Genomic DNA, 19,646 nt, shown 5'->3' on the forward strand with positions numbered 1-19,646 from the left:
AAAAAATATCCATACCGGTCTATCTAGGGGACCACCCCCCGACCCAGGAAAAAAAAAAGTGAGGAATAAGGTGGTTGTCCATTCACAAATTTGTGTAGGGCTGCCCTAGGAGCATTCCAATATTATTGAAAGGTTAGTTTATTACTTAATTCATAAACTTCAATTCAAAGCAACAATTTACTTTTGCTTGCAGCTGATAGCAATTTTGACCCAGCCTTTTAGAAAGGGTAATGCTGTATTATTTCAATATTGTCAGTTAAATACTTTATACTAAATGTATGTAAATGGCAGTGATAGACATTCTAAATTCCTTTAAAGTCCTTTGCAAGCAATTTTCTTTCAGCACTGTAGCATATCAAGATTACAGGCTGTCAGTATCCTTCTATAGACCTTCACACTAAATAACACTCTACAATGAAGTAGAGACATGTTCATTAATAAGAATTTATTAGTATATTTGGAAGGAATCTGCAGTAAATCTTTACAGCACAAAACTAAACATGGCTCCATGTTGAGTTCAAAGTGTGCACGTTACTTCTTAAAAGTGCATGACAAGCATCTTGTTAAAAACAAACGAGAAAAAAAGAACGTTCCCCCTTCCTCAACAAAAAGGAACCTCTAAACTCACAAAAAAGCAAATGGTAGAAAACTGTATTTTGGGCAAACCAAGTCAGCTCCAAACAATTTTAATAAGCACCTATTGTGGCTTCTGAAATCATTGTTGCATGCATATCTGTAGTCATATTGGATTTCTCTTTCAGCTTTGACTGGAGTAATGTGTGTTCCATTACACCAATTTGTATGTCCATCTGAATGGTTTCTTGCTTCAGTTTTGTTAAGGCCTGTTTAATCTTCACTAGAGGAGCTGTTCAAAAAAAAGATAAACAGTGCAACTCTGTGTCAGCTATTTAACACAAAAGCATTATTTTCTATAATTCACTCCTTAAACAAAAGGGCGTTCTACTCTAAAGACATGACTGTACTGATACATCATTTTTAATATGCAAGACACTTTAAAGATAGAAACAGGCAATGACAATTTTGCTGTCTTCTTGACATCTAAGATCTGCATAAAGACATGCATCAACATTGAGACAGATTTTTCAATGATGTGTTTTGCTCAGCTGAAGGCCTCATCCCAATACCTAACTTGGAGTTTGGTAGGGAACTGAAGACACTTTCAAGCAGGAGGTCATCTTACCTGTGAAAAGCTAATAAAATGTTTTGTGCTCCATACTTTGTTTCTAATCCCTCAGCTCCCACTAATATCACCCTAGGGATGCTGCTGCTGCATCATACTGATCCTTATAATTCTGGGCTCTAGATTTTACCTTGACCCTTGGCCACGCCATAATACAGAAAAAGCGTTGCGAGGCAGGTGAGTAGCTCCTTCAGAGTGAAGCAAGGGTGCACAACATTTCCTTAAACAGTAACACTTACAACTACTTGAATAAATTAGTGGTAATGGTTACAGTTAAATATGGATACAGTTTGCATATTTAGCCCTACTGTAACGTGCATCCATTTATTTCTGCATTCATACTCCTTATACATTTGCAACAGAATGCATTTATCAGCAAAAATCTCAACCAACCAGATCCTGAGTCTGAGATAAACTAATTAAAACAGGTATGTAGCTTTAAATACTAAGAAAAAGTACAAACATCAAAACACCAAAACAAATTTTCTCACTGACTCCAGCCAGCCTTAGTCGGGGAATCTAACAGCTACTGCCAGCAACTATTTCAGAGTAAAAGGGCTTGAACCTGTAACGTGTGATATTTTTCCAATGAGTTGATAAATATTCAAAGCAGAGACAGCGCCCCCCCGCCCTCGTTTTTTTTTCTTTTTAATTTTACAAATACTTACCAAAGGGGGAAATCCTGGAATCTCTACCTTCTGCAGACTTATGTAACCTTTTCAAAGAGGTTTAGACTACTGAGTTTCTTAGACACTTCTTAAAATTTTAATATTGATATTTTGGATTAGTCACTCATTCTGGTCTTATTTTATTTTTCTTTAATAAAGGACAAATTATGCACCTGTCACTAAGGAAATGGGCGTGTGATTTGAGGCAAAAACATACTTACCACCATCAGTCATGCTGCTTCCTTTCTCTTCAGTTTCCTGCTTTACTCTCTCTAATACTTCTGTAATCTTAAAATAGACATTTCTTTCTTAACTAAACCAGATGAATGTCAAGTTAAAAAAAGAAAACAAAAAATTATCTGCTGAATAACTGTATTACTTAAAAAAATGAACTAATTTGTCTTAGTTGTTGTATATGGAGAAACAATTTTTTTCAAACATTAAGAAAATTTAACTGAATTAATGTTGTAAAAATTACAGCAAAAAGAGTAAGAAGTTGGCCAAACAGCATGGTGTTACGGAGAATCTGCGCATCCCAAAGCAATAGAAAGAACAGTGTGAGAGTTGCAGTATGATGCTGGATGGCAGACAGGAACCAATGTCCCTGCAGACCAAGATTTACCAAATGACCATGCCAGCTGCCCTTCTGGAAGTGTCAGGACTTCAGCAGATGACAGTGGAAACCTGAGAAACAGCACTGCAGCAAAAGACGGTGCAACAGTTAAGTCTGCTGGCAGTGGCAGGGGTATGGGTATGTAAAATGCACGTATGAAGAATAAAAGTGCATTTCAGCACTGACTATCGACAAAATTTGCCTTTGTACACAATGAAGAAAAAGCAAAGACATGATTCTAAGGTACAGTCTAGGTAATAATTTAGTATTTTTGTCTATAATATAAAAATGGCCTTCATTCAGGATTCAATAAGACTTTTCAGTAAGAAAAAAGAAGCACTGCTGCATTGTTATTGCATGCCTGCAGTGGTACTGGTGTTGCCGAGTGGGCTGAGTTTTGATTCCATGTCTGTAAGATCAGTAGTAACATCCAATGTGTCATTTATCTCAGATATGCACCACTGCATCTACGTAGTTTGAAGGCTGCCTACTAGTAACATGTTCATCCTTACTAATCAGACAATAATTTCCAAAGCACAAACACATTACAAATCTGAAGTCATCATAAAGTACTCTCTTTTTTAAACTTAATTCCTTGAGAGCGAAACAGAATAAAGCTCTAATTCTGCAGAATCCATACACAGAAATCTTTGCGAGAGAACTCTCGTTAAACTGCTGTGTTTATTACCTACTGCGTTGGACTAGATGATTGTGCTGGTCCCTTCCAACTGAACTATTCTATTCTATTCTGAAAAGTCTCAATTTTACAATTTCCAGCACGTTGTTATGGTGTGATCTATTTTATGTGACTATTCCGGACACTTTATCATCTAATAAATAAAGTGGGTTTTTCAAAGCCAAACAACAGAGAAGTTTAAAAAATTCTGAATTGGACAAAAGGTTGAAAAATTCTAAATGAAATGCCACGAAACACATTGAGGCAGTTAGGAGTCAGGGGATTTTTTCTTTAAATTTGTCAGAGCACTGTTTTTTTAATTTTTTTTTAAACCACAAGCCCACAGAAAAAGTTTTAGGTATTAACACAATTTGCCTGGTATGGAAAGTTGCTATTTAGTCAAATATTGGTTTTAAGTGCTTGGAAGATAAAAATTTCAAATTTTAATTTTAACTAAAAATAAGAGTTAAGCTTTTCTTCTTCCAAAGAACTTATGGATATAATTTGATTAGTCCTTGATAATTCCAGGACACAGGTTATAAAATGCAGAACATTTACCCTCTTTTACAAACTGAGGAAATTAAGATCTCACAATAGTTTGCCCAAATTCACAAGTTAAAAATCAGTGGCAGCCTGGGTCTAAAATTTAGGGACTGGACTAGATCGCCTCCACTAAACAAACAGATTAATATTTAATATAAGAACAAATCAGAAAGAACTAGGTTCATAAAACCACAAACATTAACGAATATTGTTTTTAAATAAGCAGAAAAAAAAATATGCGAAGATGTGTTTTACCTCAGAAAGCACTCTAATCCGTTCAGTTACTCCTCCACTCCCCTCCTGATACTTCTCTTTAGCCTGGAAAGAAACATATTTATTGCTGTAATGACAAAGCTAAGGAGATGTATGCAGATAGCTCAGAGAGAACACCAAAACTTGCTCTCACACATCCCAGTTCCAGAATTCTCCCACAAAGTCACAGGTTTACAGTGCTACATGTATGAGGACAAGCCTGAAACATCAGTCCCTGTAAAGAATATAATTCAAAAATTTAAAGCAGTTTTAAAAATTGTAATAGCCCTCATACACACACAATAAGAAGTATGTTTTCTAATCATTTACATGAGGAAAAAAAACACAGAAAATTTGCCAGAATGCAGACAGAACTGAGTCCTGAAACCCAGAATATTTCTTCGTCAATAGTAAATTACTATCTTGAAGTTTCTTAAAGTTTGATAGTAAGGTAAACAGAAAGCAAAGATCTTAAATCCTGTTAGTCTTATTTTAATGTCACGCCCACAAATCGGAAGGCTAGCCAAATGGCACCTTATACAGGCCTCCTAACTAGGGGATCAAAAAGCTTCTCAAACAGCACTTTATTGGCATAAAAACTAAATGAAGTAAAGAAGTAATCAGAGTGCTTTGTGCATGTTAGCACGAGTAATCAATATAAGAGATGAGTGGTAGACTGAGACTGTTTCTTTTCCACTCATCACAGATGCATGAACTTCACAGGGGAAGCAGAACTAGCAATTTACTAGCTGCTAAAGATTGGCAACAGATTTTCGTAATAGTCAGGCAAAAAACATTTACTTTCCCCTGTAGAATAGTTGAATAAAAATAGCTAGCTTAGCTTAAAAACTATGTAATTTGACAGCCATTCAACATTTCCTCAGCTTTATATCCAACAGCAGAATTCCCAGATAACTCCTCCGAGTCTTCTTTGCTTTTACCCTCACTTAATAGCAAGTTAATATTAGAGAAGGCAACAACAAAAGATCAGTGCATTACCTCACTCAGCAAGGCTTGTGCTGAACGGTACTCTTGAACCAAGTGCTCCAACTGATTGTTGATGTACTTTTCCCTGCTGTTGATCTTTTCCAATGTTCTACTGATTTCGTTATGGAGTTTGTCAAGGTAACCCTAGAAAATCATATTCTGTGGGTTGACGGTATACAGAGAGTATGTAAAGAGTATTAAAACGGTGCTGTAATTAAGAAAGGATACGGAAGCCTACAAGCGAGAGAGAAAAATAGTACAGAAATGCTGTGTTTGGCCAACAAAAAATTATTCCTAATGTGTTCTGGTTTGCCCACCTCCCAAACATGTATTTTAAGCTTTACTGCTTCCATCACTCTCCCCCTATAAATTAATTACAAATATCAATGTCAGTAAGTTACTCTAGCAGCTGTATTTGACAGTATTTTGGTTTTCAGATTGTATTATTGTATTATTCTATTTTGCCCTCTGTAGTCAGGATGTACTTATGGTAATGCATACGTTAATGAACCCTAATATCCCTGTTAATCCTCACATATACAACTCTTTCCCACAAGATATTTTGCCAGTCCCGCTGTCCCTAATCATCATTATCGTTTGTTTCTCTTTTTAGTTTTACAGCATTAGCACAAATAAAATGAAGGGGGAAAAAAAATGAACTTAGTTCTTAACGTATATCAAATAAAAGAGAAAATAAAACCACTGACAGATCAGTGAAATATTCTGCACATACAAGACATACCCTAGTTTCTTTCAAAGAAGATTCAATTCCATCCTTATGCTGATGCATTTGATCTACATGAATCCTCCAATCCTAAAAAAAATGCCACAAAGTAAAACACAGGTAAGTACAACTTTTCTCTTTCTCTGTTTACTTGCTGGTATGCAAGGCAGGGTCAGTTCTCTTTTATACTGTTACCACGTATCAGTCTGCCACTGCCATGTTCATATCCAAAGGCACTTGCTTAATGTGACACAATTCATAAATATCCTAAACGTGACACTCACATCCATAAACAAACACTGATATCCCCACAGTAGCTATGCTTTTTAGAGTCTGTTTGATCTTCATGGAACTATTTCTGCTAGAAAAAACTCTGGATACCAATACTGAAAATATTGATTATAGCTGTGCTAGTTCAGTTTATTCTTGGACAAAATGAGTGCTTCAAATGCCCAGCACCTACCAGTTCCAGACTATCAGACCTTCCCTTTCTACTTAGTCCTTACTATTATCAGGAGAAGAACAGAAAAAAATGAAAAAGGCAGAAATGCCTAAACTTGTTTTTGATAGTGGGACAAATTTACAAGGGGGAAAATTACTTGCAGCTTCTAGGTCATAGGAAACATACATGGACTCAGGGATGGGGGAGGAGAAAAGGTGCTGGTTTAACTTGATAGGTAGGCATCTTTTACTTAGAAATCAATTCCAGTTCCCAAGCTTTATCACAAATTTTTCCTTATCAGTGCAAACTTTTTACATCTCCCAGACCCAAAGCACAGCTGCAGACAGACTGAGAGTTCGAAATGAAGCAGAGTAGCAGCACTGCATAAGTACTGCTATTTCAGTATTGTGTTTCTGAACACGCTAAAAAATTTTTTTAAGATTTTTAAGCTTTTGGCACTGTACTGGTCTAGGTGTTAAAAAAAAAGAGTGATGTTAATAAATCTTTATCACTTGAAATCAAACCTTAGGAGACTTTCTTGTAAAATACGTACTGTAAGGATACGTGGAAGGTAACCGTGTTTGCTTCAGTAAGATTATCTGATCAAGGATCTTTTCAATATGGATGCTAAGCAAAACACAGAGACACAAACTGATCGACAAACAGTAGTGGAGGCATTAACAACAAACAAACCTGGCTAGTTACACTAATGGATCAGGGCACGCGGACTGCGAGACTGTTCACACATTAGAATTATCTGATGGAGGACCTTGTCAAAATGGGATGATAAGGAAAAGGGGGAGGGGCAAACCCAAAATCTATGGAGACACAGACCTGTCTAAACACTAAGGAAGCATTTGGACAAACACTTCTTTAGCGACAAACACTAAAGAAGACAAGAACAAGAAACAAAGCTCTGCTTCTGAACCTGCAGATAAAAAGCAGCAGCTGCACCCACCAGTCTGGGATGTGGACCCGCAGGTCCACAGGCACAGGGGGCTGGGCTGCAGCACCTGAGCAAAAGGAATTCCCAATCCCGGATCTCCTGGAGGATACAGCCACTTATAATGTCTCATAACAGGTACAAAAGAAATCCTGGCTTAAAATAGCTGCACACTTAAACACTTGCCATCCTTCAATCACAGGCCGTGCCACTGATTTGAAGCGAGGCTATCCCCCTGCATAGGACACGCACATAACTACCACGGGACCGGTGCTTCTGTCTCACTATCTCGGAAGGGCACAGACAAGCATCTGCAGCAGCTGCTCAGCCCATGATGTTCACCCGCTGTCTACAGTTGTGCTGCTGCCCACTGTTCTCTTCCAGAATGAAACAAAGGCTAGTAGAGAAAACGTGCTTATGTTGTATGTTGGGTTTTAAGTTTACAGCAGACTCAAGGTCTTCTGTTGGTCTGGTGACAATTGCTCCCAATTTGTCAAACTTTAGAGTTTAAATAAAAACAATCCCACCCCTTCCTGCCCAGGAAGAACAAATCAGTTCTAGTTTCTAATGCCATTGATTAAACCATTAACCCTCTCCTGGTACTATGTACAGATGTACTGTGTAGGAAACAGAACATGATGCTTTTGTTGTAGAATGGAAAAAACACCAAACACTTCTCTCCAGTTATTCCTGAAAGAAAAAGAAGAATCCTCTCTTCATGTTCATTTTGACATGTTCCTTAAAGCCAAGAGATGGTGCATTAAACTGGAAGGTAGTAAACCTCCATTCTTACAGTGGCTTTCATTTTCCACATATGTCTTTATTCAGTTTTAATTTCTTAGTGTGAGAATCAAGCATGATGTTCTGTGTAACAGATGGGTTCGCCAAGGATCACAGAAAGGTGGCTCAAACCAGGCAATTCTTCACGTAGAAGAATGCAGTATAGCGTAAGACAGGCAAGCAATTTAACAGATAGTTGAGAGCTTATGCTATTTTTGGCAAGATAATTATCTTTCATTGAATTCTGTATCACTGCTACAGATTGCTCCAACACCCCAACTAGCTGGGTCACAGCAAATGAACAGTTTCAATACTGCACTGATCTCTGTGTGCTATACAAGCTCCTAGCGAGAATGTTTACTGCAATGCCAGGAATAGGTCCTAGGTTTGGACTTTGACTTGCCAAAGATAGACGTCTGCTTCTAAGCTGCTCATTCTAGACTCCTTGGAATAGACTATGGTGAGAAATACTCATGTCTAAGAAATGATGAATTTCATCTTGAGGTAGCTATCTGGATAGGTAAGTAAAATCAGTCAAAAAGTACTCACTTCATTTTGCTAAACATAAGGAGAGACCATGATGACTAGATCAGAAGTACAGACATACTTTATTGCCATTTAAAGTTCAGCAAGATGAATGCCATGCAAACAACCTTTCATGTGGTTGACAAATGGAACAGTTGGAAGGTAAGCTCCTCAGCTCTCTTCCAGGAAGATGTTTTACTAGCTGCTAAACTGAGGGTATAATTTTTCAGAACTATGAATACATTGGAAATGTTTAACGATTTAAGATGTTTTTACTGAATAAACATATGGAAATAGGGTGCCTTGTAAGTAGCAGAAAAAATTATTCGTATATAATATTGGAAAAAAACCTACTGAAAATTATTGCTTCTAGGGTCAAAGTAAGTGACAAAGATTCAGACAAGATAGCATTGGAGAGCCCACTATTCACAAATCTTGGCATGACAAAAGAAAAAAAAAAGTTGTAAATAGAAAGTAAACAACACTGAAATCACACTTTAATCACCATGTGTACACATGCAAAGCCATTCTGGCATACCTTATTGTCAGTCCTGACTGTAACTTTCAGCTGTGGAAGCACACGTTCCACTTCCAGATTCCATTCTGCTGCATCTATCGTGGACTGTAAAATCTCGTCGTGTTTTGCAGAGTCATTCATGTCCTGTGTAAAAATCACAAAGTTTGTATACAAAATATCATCATTATGCACAGTGAGAACTGTTAGAAATCATGTTATAATGGCTTACAATGTTCATAGGCAAGAAAAAAATTACATCCAGAACGATCTAGACTATAGACATAACAGACTTCTTTAATGGCTTTCTTTGAATTCATAAAGACTAGGAATTGAAATAAATACATCTTATCATCATACTTAGAATTGAAAAGAACAAAATGTGTATAATAAGAAATTATAATACATTCCAGAAATAGCAAGGGGGGGGAATTAAAATATACTCAAGAAACTAATACTACATTTCCCTAAAAGTCTCTGCAAACTTTCTTGCAAATGTTTCTAGCAACCTTGCAGTGATAACAGTTTAGAAACTGGATGCACATTTTTCTTTTAAAATAAGCTAATTCATTTTGGTTGGAATGTTTTTTCAAGTTTAGACTATAAAAGGACTTCCACACTTAAATCCAACAGAAATAAATGGCTGCTACAAACATAAAAATCTCTCAAGAGAGGACTGATGGGTAACAACTTACTGATCTGTACGTCTGTGCCTTTAGAACATTCAGGTCAATAAAATTCTCTTCATTGTCCGACTCTTCTTCCTTAAGGAAAGTTACAAAGTAAGACTTCAGTAAGTATTGCACAATCTTTCTCCATAATTTTATTTTGCAGGAGCACAGGACAAGAAGTATTAAATTCCAAATTTCGGACATGGAGGGTTTATGATAATGGAGCTTGCATTTACTTAAAATCTTGGGAGGAGACACAATATCTGGGACAAGATGAAAGATGAAAGCTACCCCACATTTTCCTCAGGGTGCCACAGTATTAAAAACTAAGCTTATCAACCAACTAAGAAAACCCCCAAAACCTAAGCCCTCTGTCATCAAACGGGCCATTATCAATAGCTGTATGGTAACTGTAATTTCTTATGCATTTCCTAAAGCTTTGCATTAAAAATAAAACCAACCCAAAACGAAAAACAAACCACAACTAGACCTATACACAGTTTTCAAGATGTTGTTTGCACTACGGATTTGGAGCTGCAGAATGATGCCACATTTGAAAAGCATGCAGAAAAACAGAATTCAAATTGAGGCAATTTATTTGTTTTCTTGCCCATGACACTACGCACTGGGCTGACAGTTTTACAGAATTATCTATTATAGCCTCAAAATTGCACTCCTCAGTGATCACGATCGGCTCAGAACCCATCACTGCATAAGTCACAGATGCTTTTGCCGTACATTACCCTCCATTTATCTATACTGAATTTCACTTGCCATTTTATCATCCATACACTTCACTCTTATACACCTTGTCATTCTGTGGCTCTTCTGTTAGCCATCATCTTTTCCACCGAAGTTAAACTTCATCATTCACCTCCTTTCTAGACAAGTCGTGTCTATGCTGCAATAACACGGGTCTTAGTGTAGAACCCTTCAAGACTCAGTGAAAACCTGAACGCTCATTCCTGTACCTTACCTAGTTCTTAATTAACAGGGCCCACTTTATTTTATACTGGTATATTTGGCCCCTAGTCCCCTGAATACTTGCAAAAAATTAATGGTGACTAGACTGGGACTATCTTTTGCTAAATGGACAATATATATTTGTACAGCACTTAGAAGAACATACTACAACACTACCATGACAACAACAAAACTAGTTATCAGAACCGAGGAGCCAAACTGTGCAGAATTCCTTGCACAGCCAGCCTCGCTGGCTTCTGTTCAACTAATTCCCTAAGATTTGCAGAACAAGGCTTGTTTCTGTCTGCCTCATCAATTTCATTCAGAAGAATAAAAACCAGAAGAACAATCAATGAATCTCATGATTAGCATTTAACTACTGGAAATACTGCTAAATTCAATTATGGATACAGCTAATACATACAAGACATATCAAAATATTGGCAGCAACAAAGGACCGGGAGAAAAAAACCCAAACCTTAGATCAGCGTATAGTTAATCCCTGTAGAACCATTATAGGCTCTAAAAAGTGGTTATCCACTTGGTATAATCCTAGCTCAATGGTTTTATTAACACACAAAATCAGAAGAGCTAATAAAACACATTAGTTGTGAAAATCATGGCCTCAGATACTACCTGAGAGCAAATCCAGAGGTTCTTTGAAGGGTTTCAACTGTGCCTTAGTTAACTGTTTCCTCCCCACTTCCCAATTTAACAGCTTAGACCTTAATGAGACACAGAAAAGAGCAGACCGCTGACTGTTTTCATATTTAAAGCTTTTAACCAGCAGCTTACATTTCTGAGGCTAGTCAAACATGCAATACAGAATGTCTCTTATTGCTCTCAGAATTATTCAAAACTTTTTCTGTGGAGACTTCAAAGCTGGTAAAATGCAATCAGGCATCCACATCACAATATCTGCATATTGTATGAAACTTAAGAATAAAAGTTTGGAATTCTTCTGGGCTAATAAAAATGAGAAAAATAATGCAATACTTCGGAAAACTGTGAGAAGAGGAAGAAGGGAAGCAAATTCTTCAACTGTTCCACTTTTGTGGACTACTGGTATGTAAATTGGGAGTATGATCAGAACCATATGACAACATTACTGGCACTCTATTTCAAACTTCTATGACCTTTAATTTTTCCCAAGCACTTGAAAAATGTGAAAACTAAAATGGGACAGTTGTGGCATTTTCTATCCAGTATTGCTGGGCATTAACACTCCAGAAAATTGGTTTGTCCTCAAGTTATTTATTGACACAGCAAGTGAACACTTCCAGGCTCACAGCTTTCATTATTTCGGTTTTGATCTGCATTTACTTTGCACAGAATCATCAGTTTTTGGAGAAATCAGATGTGAAACTAACTTGTTTTTGTAATTTTCACTTGTAATTGTCTTTATCTAACTTCCCTCTCCAGAAATATCTTGTTTAAGTCACCAGTAAAGAGTCACTTCAAGAAGACTGACAGAGGCCTGTGTAAATGACAATGTCTTGTGATAACATTATGCTATCAGGTAACAGCGAGACTCCAACTCTCAAAAATAATCATCTGAGAAAATCAATCAGCAAGAAACAACTTCTATTCAACATCCATCCATCAGTTAAGTCCTAAAATCATATTTGAACTTAGAGGTGTATTTCACAGGCTATGAAAATAGACGTGACGTCTTCACTGTAATTATTATAGTTAAAAAGCAGGAATAAACAAACCAGTTCATCCTCAAACACTGTCATCTTGTTGGTAAAGACTTCTGCAGCCATAATGGATGATTGGGTATTACCATTTCATTCGTGGAATATATAGCAATGCGCTGCCATGACCTTTCTCTAGAGAAACAATTCTGTAACCTTTATTTAGGTCTTTGCTGGTGTTTTTAAACAAATGCTCGGTTTCCAGTTGTCTTTTCCATCTATGCTGTTCCCAAATCTTACGATCAACTAAGTACCAAAGTTACTGTTTCCAATTTACAGTGAAATCTGAGTTACAATAGTGAGCACTCTATTAATTAAGTGCTGCGCAAATTTTAACCAAATATTAGCCAATTCTGTAAACAGGGATCAAAGTTTTGTTTAACATCAACAGCTTGTATCAGCAGAAAACAAACAGTTCTGAATCTATGTGATTTTAATGTACGGTTAAATTCCACTTCACATTAACTGTAAATGAACATAAGAACATAAGTTCTGCCCCGAAGAGTTAACAACCTTATCTGAAAGGAAACAAAAAACTCTATAAAGAAGCTGACAATGCAGGAAAGGAGATGCAGGAAAGAAGGGCGATGGAATAGCCAGCAGAAAAGACTTCTTGAACAAATCCAAACAAAATGAAGAGTGAGAAAAATTTCCTCAAACCTGAACAATACTTATATAATCAAAACCAGTTAGGTAAACCTACCGCAACATCCTCTTCCAGTTTATTAAGCGTTAATTCTGCATCATCTTCTGTTATTTCTTCTTCTTCTAGCTCTTCTGTTGGATATGCTGGCCTGAAATCAGTACAAATAACAGTAGAGCTTTTAAACACAGTAAATCGGAAATACCTCTGTAAATTGTTCCTAAGCAAACAAAACAGTTCATGAGAAGTATGGATGATATAGAATACAACTAGACAGTGTCTCACACACTTAAATAAATAAAATTAACACTCGGCCTTTAAAGTCGTTGTTAAAGTCTGTCTTAAAAGTGAGAGTTAGTTATTATGCCAAGCAGTACACTACATTCATACTGCAAAGACATCTTGGGAGTCAATTTCAAGTCATTTTCTGTTTTGGTCTAACCTCTTAAAATTTAAGTGCAAGTCACCCCACACTCATTTTTGGCTTGCAGTGGAATTTGTGTACTAAACAGAGGTACCAGTAAAATAATTTTGAGGTAGAAATTACTTCACTATATCCATTTCAAAACCCATCAGAGGGAAGGAATGAAATCAAGAGCATTTTTAAACAAATTTTCATATTCTTGAAATTATCCGTGATCTAATTTCTCCGAAGATTTCCTTCGTATTAAATACTCAAAGTTACTGTAGCCTACTTGTAACATGATCACATATTGTGCATACCTCCAACTGAAGAGGTAAAGATTAATTGATAGGACCTAAAAGAATATTAATGTGTTTCAACTCAACTGTCGGATTAATGAGCAGTTATGCATAGGAAAATGACCAGAAAAAGGTCATCAGTCAAATCTTTATTAATTAGCTAAGTCTATTAATGGCCCAAACTCATCCTTGCTGGTAATAGACTAAATTGTGTGAAATTGCATTAGAAATTAATTTGTCTCACTGCTTCAAGCCTAGTTGAGTTCTGCAGCTCATGAAACTTCAAGTAAAACATTTTTGGTAATTACTATGTTTTGTCTTTACAATTATAACTTACATTTGTTTGCTGGAAAACAAAGCATAAGGGAGGATACTTAAAAGTGTACTATACCTTTTCCAGCTAAAGCCAGTGTATTTCAAGGCTTCTTCAGCCAAACAATCAAGAACATAGCATGCTTGCTCTCCGTAGCCTGCCTTTAATTTTGAAGGAGGAAAATCCACAGGCCTTCCCTAAAATAAAGAGGTAAACTGTTTGTTAATGGCCACCCATCAATCAAGTTTCCTCTCAGGTAGGTAACAACATTTACTATGCTAAAACCAAAGCGTCCATTGTATATGAAGATTTTACCAATGTGAATACATATTCTTCCCCTATGCAGCTCCAGTCAGGCAACAGAGGGGAAAACAGAATAACCCAAGGAACAGATACAGCGTAGAAATCTTAAAGCACCTGGTAACAGGATACTCACAGGGAGCAGAAGAGTTGGAAGCTGCAAGGGAGCTAAATGGTCAAGCACACAAGTGGCACGCCAGCCAGGCAAGAACAGCTATGGTGGAACTCAGGTACTGAGACTTAACCACCAGCTTTTGAACTTTGCCTTGTTTGTTACAGGTTTTGTTTATAAAACACTTTATTTATTGCTATCCTATAGAATAAATATCTTAGGGTTTTTTATCAAGTAACTCCTTTAGAGAACAGTGTTCTTAACATCATTCACAGCTGTACCACAGTATAATCTTCCGTAAAATCATACTTTCCATAAGTTGACACACTCTCCTAACCTTCAGGGGGGAATTTAATATTGAAAAAAATCCCAATAATTCCTGGCAGTTTATGCAACCTTTTGCTCCTTAACAAACAAAAAAAACAAAAAAAAAAGAAGAAGAAAACACGAACACAATTCTAAACCATTTCCTTCACTATGAATTATACCATTGACTTTGGCAGGAGCAGGATCACAAGCACTGTGTAAACTTTCAAGATAAAATCTTTGTAAATTCATAGATTGGTTTAGGTTGGTAGCGGCCTTAAAGACCTACTAGTTCCAACCCCCCTGCCGTGGGCAGGGACACCTCCCACTAGACCAGGCTGCTCAAAGCCCCATCGAGGCTGGCCTTGAACACTTCCAGGGATGGGGCATCCACAGCTTCTCTGGGCAACCTGTTCCAGTGCCTCACCACCCTCACAATGAAAACTTCTTCCTCATACATAATCTAAATCTATCCTCTCCCGGTTTGAAGCCATTACCCCTCATCCTATCACTATGTGCCCTTGTAAAAAGTCCCTCTCCAGCTTTTCTGTAGGCCCCCTTCAGATACTGGAAGGCCGCTATAAGTTTTCCTCTAAGCCTTCTCTTCTCCAGACTGAACAACCCCAACTCTCTCAGCCTGTCAAGAAATTATACTACTACAAATGAGCAACATATGTGGCACTACAAGAAGTAAGTCTGATTTAAGCAATTTTACAGATTGTGGAACAAAACTAATTGGAATCATATATAATATTGTAAGACCATTTTCATAGTGCCAAAAATTTGGCAAGTAGGTACACACAGTGTAAACTTCCAATTAACTAATTAACACAGTACACACTTATAGATAGGAAGTCTGTCCAGTCCTTGGCAACATAATCAGACAGCAGAGAAAGTATGTCATTACTGTTATTTCTGAAGGTGATGCATGTGCTTGGCAAAACAGCATGTTCAACACTTACGAATGATCGCAGTTCTGAGAGTACATTTGATATTACTGCATTGGGGTCATCATATTCTTGTGGCTGTTCGAAGGGATGTCCCGCTTTAGTGATGAGCCAAGCGGCAAGTGTGCAAAACATAAAGAACTGCTCACCCGGATTAGTGGGCAGTGCAAAGTAGTGCCTGTTTAAAAAGCGGGAAAAAAATGGTAAATATTCTGAGCTCCAGAAGTTCTTACAGCACCGGCTAGAAAGCAGTTTCTTTAACTGACTTTCTCAATGAATGATCCATCTCAACTAAATTCAGGATATCTAGTTTCACACATAACCACAGTAGACTAAGTTTTCTACGTGCAGCTCATCTGTTTCCTGCTTTGAGTAAGCTATTAATCAACACTAGGCTTCAAAGGAATCAAAAGGAAACCAGCTACTCCTCTCTCCTCCCAGTAGGATTATAAACTCTCAGTTAAACACCACCAAATTAAAATTTCCACATAAACCCAAGTTATTTCTCTTATTTACCTGAGCAGTCTCAAATCATGATGAGCTCGATTCTGTTCCCATTTAATTTTAAGGATGCAGAATCCATCCCATCACTTCATAAAATACCACCACTAACTAATTAAGAGCCCATGCAACGGATTCATTCAAATGTCCCTTACATAACATAAAATACTTAAAAGCTCAAAAGAATCAAAAGTCAAAGGTCAGTAATTGCCAGTAACTTGTAGACCATGAATGAACTAAGATTTTGCTAAATCTCAGGCATTTTTCACAGGGCAAGTGATTTACAGTGCAAAACAAAATTTAAATTTGAAAACCATCCTGTGAATTGATTAGCAAAGTGATTGATAACTACTGCCAATATGACACACCAAACAGCCTACTTCAAAAACAAAATTAAAATGATCCATTGCTAAAGCTTTATATGTTTACCCATGACACTGGAAGCCAGGGTGGATTTGTCTTACCTTTTATCTACTTTAAAACACCTTGAAAAATGCTTTAGAAGCACATATTGCTCTCTGTTAAAGACAATTCAGACAAACAGCACAAAGAAAGGTATCTGTATTGGCAAATACACTTGAATAAACTTAAATGGCACTTCCTTGAGGGAGAAGAAATTTACTGAAGCCTTATTGCATAGAGACATGTGTCCTTTTTCTGCATATTGTCCTCATCCATGCTATTATACTACAGAAACCTCACCTTCTGTTCCCTTCTTAACATCGCCAAATACTCTTTCCTGAAACAGCAATACATACAGTTCCTTTTGCTCCAAAGTTCCCCAAACCTCTTCCCTTTCCCATATTCCCCCAGAGTGGCAAAAGGCCGGTGTACCTAAATCAGCACGTAGATTTACTAAAGGGCTATTAACTAACTATTAACTAACTAAATCACTCAGATCAGGAGCACATTTTTGAAGCAATCCTTCCAGCCATCCTCATCTACTGTGCTTTGGGTCACTTTAGACAGCAAGGTACACTAACTGGACCTATTTTGGATCACGCTGAATTGGAAGATGTGGTCCTAATGAGAATTTGGTCCATAAAATCAGACCACAGTGAGTCCCTCCCAAAATATAAATTGCGTGCACACTGGATACTTGGAATGAAACACTTCCCCTTAGACACAGCTGCTCGCCAATGGGGACAAAAGTTCGCTTCCTTGCTCCGAATACACTGATGGTCAGACAACTGGCTAAAACCAGCTTACAGCCACTGAGCTCATACTTGAGCCTCCCTCTCAACAAGAGAGTAATTTGGACTATGGTTTTCCCCCCTATTAAATTGCTGCTTACAGAAAGCTCAACTATGTTATATGCTGCTGTGGAGCATGATTGAAACTGACGGATGGATTTGAATGTTATATGGGCAAGCGGATGTTGGGAGCACATTGGTCTCATTTCCCAAGTTTTCTGTCTCCCACCGAAATTAAAAAAAAAAAAGAATAAAAAAGATGTTACCTATAAAACAAATATGTATTGGAAATGAAAAACCAGACTTAAAAACAACGGGTCCAAGCCCCCTTACGAATACACCCCCCCACAAATAGTTACCCTGAATAACAGAAATTCATTTAAGGTAAAATTATTTTTTGCAGAGATACACTGGCATGCAAATATTCATGGAATCACGGAATTTCAGAGTTGGAAGGGACCTCTAGAGATCATCTAGTCCAACTCCCCTGCTAAAGCAGGACTGCCTAGAGCACATCACTCAGGGCTGCATCCAGGCGGGTCTTGAAAGTCTCTAGAGAAGGGGACTCCTACCGGGGGGGTGGGCAGGGAAGGTCAAGTGACTAGTGACTTATCACATCTCAGCCTTTAGAGGAACTTCTCATTTTGAAAGCTTCAAAATCATATAGGATGCGGTGAAGATGACACGTTTTCACTTGACTCAGGCATCTTGTCATCTGAGAGCGAGCCAGCCTTCCTTTCCCAGTCCCTGACCGCAGTGGCGTAACCCTCCCGCCGGGATTTCTCCCCGCCAGCACCGAGGTCGGCCCGTGCCCGACGACTCTCGCTGCACCCGTGGCGGCTGCGGACCCCCACGCGTGGAGCTTTGTACCAGGCGGCGCGACCCCCCGGCCCCAGCCGGCCCCCCGCCGCGGCCAGGCCAACACCTTCCGGGCGAAGCCGCCGCCGCCCTCCCCGGGGCTTTCCGCGCCCCCCGGCGCCGCCGCCATCCGGCCGGCGGAGCGGGCGAGGGGCACCTGGAGAGCGGCCGCATGTTGTGGCGCCGCAGCACCTCCTCCTCGTAGCTGAGCAGCTTCAGCTTGTCCAGCAGGTCCTCCATCAGCACGAACATGTGATAAGCCGCGCCCGGGCCCCGCTCCGCCACCGCCTCCTCGTCCCGCTCCCCCGCCCCGCGCCGGAGCCCGCCGCCCCCCGCGGCCTCTTCCGCCATCTTGGAGCCCCGCCGCCGCTGCCCGTAACCGAGGCAACCGGGCCCTACCAATCCTCGCCTGCCGCGGCCCCCCTCCTAACCCAATCACAGGCGCCGAGAAGCCGGGCCCGTCCAGTGCGAGCCACCAATGGCGACGAGGCATGGCGAGTCTACATCCAATCACCGCTCCATTGGGCTTCGTCACTTCCGCTCGGTAGCCACGGAGACAGCAGGCCGCGGGGTGGGGGGAAGATGGTGCTGTTACTGTGCTCCAGGGGCCGGGCGCGGGCCGGCAGGGGCCTGGCGAGCCGGGGCGGGCAGCTGATAAAGCCTCTCGGTGTGGGGCCCGGCCCGGCGTCACCCTTCAACCCGCGAGGGGTGTAGTTCTAAAAAGCTTTGCCGCTCCTCTGCCGGACGCGTGGCTCAACCTTAGGCTTGTGTGTGTAAACAAGTTAAACGTTTACCCGATTTAATACTAAGCTGTGAGTGTTGTCCCAAAACTCGTGGGATCGTTTACCCGGTGTGCAAGCCGATAACGCGCGGAGTCGAGGTATTAGCTTTTTATTAGCAGTTCTGCGCAGAAAAGGGCGCTAGGGGGTATCTCCGCAAAGCTAGCACACCCAGCACTGATACGGGCATTCATTTATACATTGTAAAGTCGCATAATTAACGCATTCGTTGTTCCTCAACCTTTTACTCGTGCTCGTAATTCCTTATCTTGAAGGTGATTGGTGTAAAATGTCCTCGTCTTCAATTAAAGGTACAGTGTCTCTTAATTTTACTGCGCAGGCTCACTGGGCGAGGGTCTTCAAGCGGAGGCGTGTATCCTAACTTCTAGAGGAGTGGTTTTCTTATTTTAATCAGTCAAGTTCACCTAAAGGGCACGTGTGGAATAGCCAAGTTTCTTCGTCAATCAGGCCACTAAAGTTTCTGGTAGCTGGTTTTAGGTCTGATTGTTCCTTCTATCCTATTGTCTTGTCAAGAATCATTTACCCAAATGATTTACAGGGTTACAATTGTAGAGATTTAGGTACCATGAGCACGTTAAGCCATGCAGGCTGAAAGGAGGCAGCAGCGATACCTATGGATAGCTGATAGCAAAGCTCATGGCCTGAGGTGCAGTAGCTTGCAACTGGATGTATGGAAACATAAGTCTCGCGAGCAGTGGAGCTGTAGCTGGAGATAGTTGCAATTGCCAGCTGGAACGGTTGCAGGGTGGTGGTAAATAGAGTGGCTGGGAAA

General features: G+C 39.4%; 1 protein-coding gene across 2 annotated transcripts; it reads right to left on the reverse strand.

The window, feature by feature from the left end:
- Positions 1–430: 430 nt before the first annotated feature.
- IFT57 (intraflagellar transport 57) lies at positions 431–18,439 on the reverse strand. 2 transcript variants are annotated; one of them, XM_074597163.1, is made up of 11 exons: positions 18,232–18,439; positions 15,538–15,700; positions 13,936–14,054; positions 12,903–12,993; positions 9,564–9,632; positions 8,893–9,015; positions 5,683–5,754; positions 4,953–5,084; positions 3,957–4,019; positions 2,091–2,157; positions 431–865 (listed from the first exon to the last, which is right to left on the reverse strand). In XM_074597163.1, the coding sequence occupies exons 1-11, from the start codon at positions 18,423–18,425 to the stop codon at positions 687–689; spliced, it is 1,272 nt and encodes a 423-aa protein (XP_074453264.1). In that variant the 5' UTR covers positions 18,426–18,439; the 3' UTR covers positions 431–686. The 2 variants fall into 2 exon arrangements, with proteins under 2 accessions (XP_074453264.1, XP_074453274.1); XM_074597173.1 differs by having other exon boundaries at positions 18,267–18,388.
- Positions 18,440–19,646: the final 1,207 nt, after the last annotated feature.

This window comes from Larus michahellis, chromosome 1 (genome assembly GCF_964199755.1).
Source record: "Larus michahellis chromosome 1, bLarMic1.1, whole genome shotgun sequence".
Classification (NCBI taxonomy): Eukaryota; Metazoa; Chordata; class Aves; order Charadriiformes; family Laridae; genus Larus; species Larus michahellis.

Bases quoted from the DNA above. Each gene is read 5' to 3' on its own strand.
- IFT57 (XM_074597163.1), bottom strand. From the start codon at position 18,425: ATGGCGGAAGAGGCCGCGGGGGGCGGCGGGCTCCGGCGCGGGGCGGGG. The intron at 5,755-8,892 runs GTATGCCAGAAT...CATTTTTTTTAG, and splicing joins CAGTCAGGACTGACAATAAG to GATTGGAGGATTCATGTAGA. The intron at 4,020-4,952 runs GTAATGCACTGA...GTTTCTTTCCAG, and splicing joins CACAAGCCTTGCTGAGTGAG to GCTAAAGAGAAGTATCAGGA.